Source organism: Labrus bergylta, chromosome 12 (assembly GCF_963930695.1).
Source record: "Labrus bergylta chromosome 12, fLabBer1.1, whole genome shotgun sequence".
In the NCBI taxonomy this organism is placed as follows: domain Eukaryota; kingdom Metazoa; phylum Chordata; class Actinopteri; order Labriformes; family Labridae; genus Labrus; species Labrus bergylta.
Window position 1 is genome coordinate 15,107,438 of NC_089206.1, and position 8,972 is coordinate 15,116,409.

Here is an 8,972-nt window from a genome sequence, read left to right on the forward strand (position 1 = left end):
CAAGATCAATAATTAGTTTATTGTTGTTACAGTTTTTATGTAAATCCAGCCATTTCACAAAATCACAGACCATGTTAACAGTTAATCAGAAAGCAAGAATATAAAAGCTACGGTTTAACATGTCCAAGTCAAGGCAAATTATGAGTCACAAAATGTCTCTGTTTGTTGTTTAGAGATAGAAGCTGCATAGCTGAAAGTCCAACATGGGTGTGAATCAATTATAAATACAAATAAATCATCACGGCACACAGATAAAGATTTCTTTACACCATATCATTTATCAGGAAACTGATCAGTTCTAACCGAAATAAGAGAAAACCTCCATGGCAGGAGCATACCCACAATGATAATGTTAAACAGATTTTTTAGAATCTGAAATAGACCATATGGAAAATAAAACTGATTTAGATGATGGAGAAGTGATGTCACATGACACCTTCTGGGTCTACTGGGCAGGACCCTTAGCGGCATCGAACATCTTCTTCCTTCCCTCCATCCCTGACATGGCCTCCACATTCTTCCTCCAGTCACTGTCCTCTACTGGCCTCTTCTGCAGAAGGACACAGAATATGGTGTAAAAGTCGGTATGAATGAATGAATGAGAACAGGCTTTGTTTTTGTTTATAAAGAGGCTGTGAATTAGAGCAGGTTAAAACGTCCTATTATAATTATTGTCTAAGCCTTTAAGACCTGTGTTGTCACCTGGGAATCCCAGATTACAATGCTGTATAACTGCACTAGTTTAACTGGTTTCAAGCATCTATTACTCTCACAGACACAAGGATCCATATCCATGCAAGCACACACACACACACGCACACACACACACACACACACACACACACACACACACACTCACTGACCAAAAGCGACTTTTCTGTGCACAATGCGCTCATTGTCTCGTGTACCGTACCTCCTCTTGTACACACACAAACACACTGTAGCCGCCCTGTGCTGGCCTACTGCTCTGTATCTCAAACACACCCTTCACACACATGAACACACACTACAGGTGTCTTATGGCACTTCAAGCACTGACGTCATGTAGTGTCTGAAACTTCTCAGTAGCTGCTTTTCTTCCTCGCCATACAAAAAGTAAATCTCTTGAGCTGGTTTGATTGTGTTTTGTGTTTTGTGTGTGTGTGTGCGTGTGTGTGTGTGCGTGTGTGTGTGTGTGTGTGTGTGTGTGTGTGTGTGTGTGTGTGTGTGTTAAATGCGAGTATGTGCTTGTTTTTATGCACACACCTTCTCAGTGTCCTCTTTCTTGACAGACTTGAGGTTGGCCCGGAGGTCCATGGAGACTTTGTGCTTTGAGCCCAGCAGCGAGCGAAGAATGGCGTCAGCAGACACACGAACGCGCCGAAGACTAGGCCTCTTGAATTTCCCCCTGAGGTCCAACACCTTTATGTTCAGGTCTTTAATCTGGAACAGATCATTTACATGACTTCTGCAGCGTATTGAATTTAATGAGGAGGTTAACATTTTTAAATTTGGCCAATAGCACACAGAGATATGCTGGGAAAGTATCATGTACCTCACGTGTGTTGAGCATGACTTTAGCTTCGATGTCATATCGCTCCTCATCAACCACATCTATCTTAGTATGGAGCTCTTTGCAAAGGTCCTATACATAAACACACATAAAAACACACACACAATCATATATATATATAGTTATTTAGTAGTAATGATTATTATGAGGGTAGATTTTACTGTTATCATATACTGTAGTTTTTTGTAACCTAAATGTGTGTATCTAAAGTCTTTACATTTCTGAGAATTTTTCTCTCGAAACTATGCTCATGAAGAAGCTTAAGGTCCCTAAATTCCTTTCATTTTAAATAAATTGTGGAATTGTGGAGATTGTGGAGATCTGAGGACAAGTTACCTGCAGCTGTGCAAGACTGTGGCCACTGATGTGTAGCGGAGGAGCTCTCTCTGACAGATACTTATTTTTCTCCTCCTCTTTAACCAGGATCTCCTGTTCCAATTCCTCCTTGGCCTTTGCAACCATGAGACTCTGCATGAATATGATGTCATGTAAATGTCACCGTGTAATACAGAATGCCCTTACATTTGCTCTTGTCGAGCAAAACCAGCACAGCAAGCTTGTATTGTTTTAACATGCAAATACAAACGTTCAGTTCTCAGAGCACACGCTCTTGATCAGCATTATCCAGCGTAGTACAGTTCAACAGAATGTGGCCACTGCTGCCCTCCTGTGGTCAAACATTATGTAATAAATTATCAAGAAATGAGGGTGAATGATTCTGCTGACCTTGAGCATCAGCTTCCTCGAGGCTGAGATCTTGGGTTTCCTCTGGATGGAGAACATAATTCAGGACATGAATCCTAACTGATTTGATTATTATAATTTTAGAATCAAGGAATACTATTATCATGGTCATTGATTAAAAATAGTTCTTACCTCTTGCCTGTAAAATAAAAAAATGGAAAGGATTTAAAGCAGAGAAAATTAAAGGCCAAACATGTTAGTGTAACAAAACTCAGAAAAAATGATTTTGTCTTTGTTTATGTTTGTTAATGACAACAGAGTCTACATAAAGAATACTCACACGTGTTCAGGCATCCTGCAGACGAGATGTCACTGGAAGAGAGACGAATTATGTCAGAAACACACGCGCACACACACGCACACACACGCACACACACACACACACACACACACACACACACACACACACACACACACACACACACACACACACACACACACACACACACACACACACAAAACAGTTCTTCATGGAAGTTTGGCTTCTTATTTGAATGGATCACAAACCAAAATGATGTGTCTTTAATGCATTAAAAAATCTGGACTTTCCCTGAGTTTCCCATGGCTTTTTATTTTTTAGAAAGAGAACTTAGGATAAGGTAATAGTAACTTCATCCAAACTACTTTAAGTCGTCTGGTAAGCTTCGAGTTGCTTCAGGGTACATCTGAAACCCTGAACAGAAGAGAGATCCTAGCGTTTTAAACATCAAATCAGTTTAAATGAAGGCTGGTTAGCAAGTAGACATAGTTGAAACAGTTATGAACTCGTTGGAAGTAAAATCTGTGACACGTGTAAGATGACAAAATGTGCAGCTGGTTGTCAACCCGTCCCTATAATTCATGTTTTCACTTTAGTCATCATATTAGCGTACTCTCTCCCTCCTTCAGCACCCTTGCCCTTCTTCCTTTGAAGAAATCAACAAACAATTTACAGCACTCCCACTTCTATTTTTCACCTCCACCCTTTTCTCTCTTTATGTGCCTCTCCCATTTCAAAAGCTGGTTCCAGTTAACACTGATACCAGCTAAGACCTCCCAGTATGATTGGGTTAGGAGCTGCTCCAGCAGATTAGGAAAATTCCTGCTTGATAGCCACCCCTCATACATCTCTCCTGAGTCTCATCCCCATCTTTCTCGTCGGGATTATCTCAGGGAGAGGAATTTAGAGTGGCCTGTCTCCCCAAATAGACTAGGGGGACATCTGACAGACAGCTGTGGACGGTGATTGTGCTCGGCGTTGCCCAGACGGGATCACAGATTTACCGCCAGTAACTCATGGATGCTTCTGAGCCTCTGTGGTACAGCCAAGTTGGAAATTGAAACAAAAAGCCTGAGGTGTTTTTGAGAGTTTGTCAGCTCAGATTTGAGAAGCGCTGCTTTGGCTACATATTTACCAACTAGTTTGTATAATTTCATAATTTTATCTATGGTTAAGGTTCAGCCCCAGCCTCAAAGAACAAGAGGTAATCATCATCATTACATTAGAACACTATATAAAACCCATTTTTTTTTGTATTCAAATCCATTTTTACTAGATTGCAAAGACAAATCTTCAGTTCTCTTACAACTATCTGAAAAAAACTATTGAATAAACCATTACATACAAAGTCTATTTAGTCAAATGTCAGCAAAAACTGATTGTACAAGACAAAATGATGCATCAATTATGTCATACAATTAAGTTTTTGTGCCCTACTTTTTTACAAAAAGAAGAAACAGGCCTGGCATCTCCCCTAAAAAGTTTTATATACCCCACCATGAAAGGGCCTTACCAGTGTCAGGAGAAGGAGCCGAAGAGAGATGGGGCAGCGGCAGAGGCAGGGTTGAACAGATCAGAGATGAGACCAACAATTTGGTGTCCCTCTATTTAACCACTGCGCCCCCTCATTGTCTGGCTCCCTCTTTCTCTTTTGTTAGTGGAGGCTATTATTAGTAAACCCCATCTCTCTTACTGCCTAATCTTGCTCTTTCCATTTGTCTCTCAGAAAGATTCATTATAACCAACAGTTAGAGCTGGGAGCTTTGGCCTCGCACGACAGGAAGATGAACACAGCTCAGGCGATAAAGTACAGGCCGGAGGTTTTATATTGATACGGGTCAAAGATAGTCTGCGAAGGGGCGCCGGTTGCCTGGTGGTTAGTGCATGCACCCCATGTACAGAGGCTATAATGGTCTTACAAGTGGGCGTCCTGGGTTCAAATCCGACCTGTGGCTCCTTTCTCGCATGTCATTCCCCACTTTCTCTCCCTGATTCCTGACTCTATCCACTGTATCTTTAAAAATAAAATCATAAAAAGCCCCAAAATAAACCTTAAAAAAGTCTTGAAACTACATAAAATATAGGAAAAAAAATAGCTCTCACACTTGTTAATATGTTACTTAAATGGCTGGAAGAAAGTGAGAGTATAACACCTGACCTGAGTGTCTTTGTTGTTATGCTGTGTTTTTAGCTTCACTAGAGGCGTGGCTCAAAAGATAACTTGAGTCCGTCTGTACCACTTCGGTCAAGACTACGGTGGAATTGTAACCAGCTGGAATGCCAAAGAAGTAAACTCTCCATAGAATGAATCCTTTGTGTTTACTATCTTGTCATCTAATGGATTAGCTTTAAATGACAGCTGTTTGACACATTTATCAGAACAAATAACCCCACCCCCCTTAAAAAAAAAAAAAAAAAAAAAGACCCTCTAAAAACGCAGTGCTTAAATACAGCTAACACAAATTGCACACTCATGCTGCCTTTCTTGGCTGTCTAATTTGTTCAGTGTACATCATAAAATGTTATCAAGATAACAAGCTTAATGGCTCACATTGAAAGTTACTTCCTAATACAATTGATCATGTTGGCACACGCGCACACACACACGCACACACACACACACACACACACACACACACACACACACACACACACACACACACGCAGATATTCTTATCACTCAACCGAAGGGAGACCGACCTCTAGTGGTTAAACACACACACAGCAGCAGCTCTCCATTCGGTAAACCTCACAAGAAATTGTGACCTGTAAAACAATCTTAACCTTCAATCGTTGGTCATTATCAAAGAAATGTACACATGTGCTTTGTTTTTGTAAAAGCACTGATAAACTATCTAATGGCTGTCAAAATGTCACCACATGATCTCAGCATGAAGCAAACATTACACTGAGGGCTAGGAACTGGTTTATAAAATTGCAGATAACCATACATGTGTGTTTATCTGCTGAGAAAACCAGATACCCTAGGCTGTGGTTGTGATGTTTAAACAAGGCATTCCTCTGAGCAACGTGAGCACACAGTCTGGAGGGACCCCTGATATGCCCACCACTAAGTTCTCAAATTGTCTCGTACCCTTCACATAGAGTATTCTGTAAGTTTACACTCGCCCACACACTTAACTGCACACGGTGTTTTTAACCAGCAGCCATCCGTCACAGGGTGTCTCCGCTCTTTGCAGTGCTCCAGGTCCTTTGCTGACTCATGTGGTGTGGCCAGCTTTGGGGTTTTCCACAGTAATGAGAGAGGACGGTACACAATCGAGCCTTTATTCTTGACTTGCACTGATGCCCACAAACACACACAGACTGCTATATTTTTCACACAAACAGTCACACACACACACACACACACACACACACACACACACACACACAAAGATGATTGAATGAACAATATATGCTCACCCTTGCTAACAAGAGTCTCCTGATGCTGAGGCCTCACTGAATTTCATGCTGGTTTGTGTGCACACAAACCTCTGTAGGTGAATGTGTGTGTGTGTGTGTGTGTGTGTGGGTGGTTGTTTGTATGCACATGCCTCAGGCTCACTGTTCTTCTCATTAGTCCTCCACATGGCTCCGAACAAAAGGAGTCCTGACTTAAGCATTCACACAAGAGCAAGAGAGCAATGCCACAGTTTTTGTGTTTTCCAGAGGCTTTAACGGCAAGGTTACACCACATCTGGAAACAAATGAGCAATTAATGGTCTTAACCTTAAATGAATCACAGCTGACTGCTTTGTTCTAAGTGATATCATATGCTTCAGACAAAGTAGAGGACGAACATATAAAAAACAAGTACAATCTTGAGTTAAATATGTCAGCACTTCAGGGCTACAGCTTAAAACGTATTTAATATTTTAAGGTTGTAATACTGTACATGGTTTCAGCAAATATATTTGTACAATGTGCAATGGATATGAGCAAAAAACTTCATGTTAAGCTTTGGAAAACATGCAGATCTGTTAAGTCTAGAACAAAAGTTCTCAAAGCGATTTTAACACGATGTGTTGTCATAAAAAGCAAGGCTAATAAAACGAAAGTGACTCCAGTTTCACCACTGCTAGAAAATGTCTACAAATAATGGCCAAAATAACGACTTTCCAAAGATCAAGGCACAAAGGGGTAAACATGTGTCCACAGTTTCTGTCCCAACGATGCCATCTTTTCCTTATGGGGCAGCCTCAACACTGACCTCCAGAGATGAGAAAAAACATGCCATCCATGTTGACAGTTTATCACATCCGTATGCTTTGTTTGACATTGTGAGTAGATGAGCGCGTCTGTAACTCATGTTCTCCTTCCTTAAATCCATATTCTGTGATAGCTGTGAGGTCGTCCCACCAGGCTTTGCAAATAGATCTGCTGTCCTCGCTCTCCCCTTCTTCTCTGCTCTGATTGGTCCATTTCCAGGAAGAATGAAAGCTGAAGAAAGCAACAACAACAAAAAGATTTAAATATTTTTTTGTCACTGAGTACATTTGACACTGTGGCAGCTGATTGGGAATCTGCTAAGTGCGCTTGTAGTGAGTTATATTACTGTAACCACAGAGACTAGGTTAATTTGGGCACTTGACTTCTGCAGCTCTTTTAAGGAAGCTGGGCTGTGGATTCCTGGACTCTGAGCTCATAGTTCAGACTCTCAGTTCATGAACATTTGAGTTTTCAGTGACCAGTTTCGGAAAATAACACCAGTGTCACATGGTGCCAGTGATTGTGCTCTAATAGCTGATAGTATATGGGGTGCTTAGCTTTGGTCAACCCAAATGTCCAATCGTTATTAAAATGCATATGTGGGCAGTGTTTGTGAGTGTTTAAAAATACTTGGCTGCCTAGTGAGGGAGAGGCAGGCAGATGTTATTTTGCAGGCTCACGTTACGTCTTAAATTTGTCCTCCAGCAGGAGTGCAAGAAGACGGTGTTAAAGTTTAGGCTGATTATTACCAGAGGGTAGAAAATATGACATGACTTTGACTCAATAGTTGAACATTTAAAAACCGAAGTGGTTCTTAAAAATAACTTGTAAAACCAGTTTAGCTTTGGGGTTCTGAGTTCTTCTGAGCAATGTGCCACCTCAGCCCCAAGAGTCTGGATGTTTTCATTCCATCCAATCAGAGCACCGACTTGTAACCATTAGCACCCCATCAACCGCAGGAGGGAGATTATGAGTGAAGCTGGCGACTGCACCTTTAAGAGACTTTTGGGCCTTTGCTGACAGCTGGATAAGAATTCGTACATTGAAAGTTGAGGTGCTAAAGTGACGCTTTGAATCGTGTTTACCTGTCAGAGGAGAATCTGAGACATTACAGCTATGAGGATGTGTGGTGCCCAAACAAAAACAGTATGAGTTTACACGTGTAGTTATTACATTCAGAAACTATTTGATAAATGTTGAAAACAGCACTCCCTCATTTCCCTACACTGGAATAAGGCTTACCAGGTCACAGTTCCTCGTCCTCCCCAGTGCTCCCCAGGTGTGCTGAGTACAGGTGCCTGTTTCTCCCTGTCTGCACGGCCTGCAGGTTCTTGTAGCGCACCAGTGCCAGAGCAATCTCCGCGTTCCACGCCGTCCCTTCTTGTGGGCACCGAAAGTCAACCTCCTTCCCTGTCACCATGACCACGGTGAAGTACACCAGCCCTCGCTTGTACTCCACGCAGTCGACCGTGGCCATGCGCTCAAAGCGGAGCTCCTTGGCTTTGGAGCCCCACGCTGAGCTCGGAACATCAGCCCCTCCGCTGGAGCCTTTGCAGTTGTGCAGACGCAGTCCTTCCTCTGTGAGCACGCAGCGCTTCTTCTTCCACAGCTGGAGGAGCCCGCTGCTGCGCTTCTCCAGCATCCCGTCTCTCATCACTTTGGTCGGGAGAGACATGGCCACGCAGAGCCGGAGACTTCAGACAGAATATAATCTAAGTCTTCAGAAATGATTAACCCATTCAGTACATACTCCTTGTTATTGTGAAGGCGTCAATTGTGCCTTAAAAAAAACAAAAAACATCGTTACAACAAATAATATCCGATTCAAGGGCTCATTCAGACTGCATATAAATCCTAATCCGTGCGTAATGACAACATGCCGTGGAGATTGGTAGGCTGGTCCGCCTGGATATGTTTGAACATGCCCGGCGCCTCAGTGGACCTTCCACCACTTACACTGCACCCCGCCCCCTCCCGGTGACAGCAGGAGGAGATCCGGGCTGCTTGTGTGTGTGTGTGTGTGTGTGTGTGTGTGTGTCATGAGTGTACATAGGCTAGACGTTTGGCTTTAATGGCACACTGTTTGATGTTTGCGTGTTAACAGAATTCAACTGTAGGCTAGATAGGTGGGTTGAGCCTCATTCAATCACAGTGCACCTGATAGGACAATATAGGAAACAAATCTCATACACACCTGTCTGACTA

General features: G+C 42.4%; 2 protein-coding genes and 1 long non-coding RNA gene across 3 annotated transcripts; 1 reads left to right on the top strand and 2 right to left on the bottom strand.

Moving 5' to 3' along the window:
• On the bottom strand, positions 1-2,428 carry tnni1a (troponin I type 1a (skeletal, slow)). Its single transcript, XM_029277580.2, has 5 exons — positions 2,279-2,428; positions 1,889-2,020; positions 1,535-1,624; positions 1,246-1,422; positions 1-550 (listed from the first exon to the last, which is right to left on the bottom strand). The coding sequence occupies exons 1-5, from the start codon at positions 2,333-2,335 to the stop codon at positions 446-448; spliced, it is 561 nt and encodes a 186-aa protein (XP_029133413.2). The 5' UTR covers positions 2,336-2,428; the 3' UTR covers positions 1-445.
• LOC114920357 (uncharacterized) lies at positions 1,278-2,845 on the top strand. Its single transcript, XR_010667572.1, has 2 exons — positions 1,278-1,413; positions 1,976-2,845. It is a non-coding gene; the product is annotated as an uncharacterized lncRNA (long non-coding RNA).
• Positions 2,846-6,408: 3,563 nt separating this feature from the next.
• phlda3 (pleckstrin homology-like domain, family A, member 3) lies at positions 6,409-8,719 on the bottom strand. Its single transcript, XM_020635098.3, has 2 exons — positions 8,010-8,719; positions 6,409-6,998 (listed from the first exon to the last, which is right to left on the bottom strand). Exon 1 carries the CDS (start codon positions 8,440-8,442, stop codon positions 8,014-8,016), a length of 429 nt encoding a protein of 142 aa, XP_020490754.1. The 5' UTR covers positions 8,443-8,719; the 3' UTR covers positions 6,409-6,998; positions 8,010-8,013.
• Between the last annotated feature and the right edge of the window lie 253 nt (positions 8,720-8,972).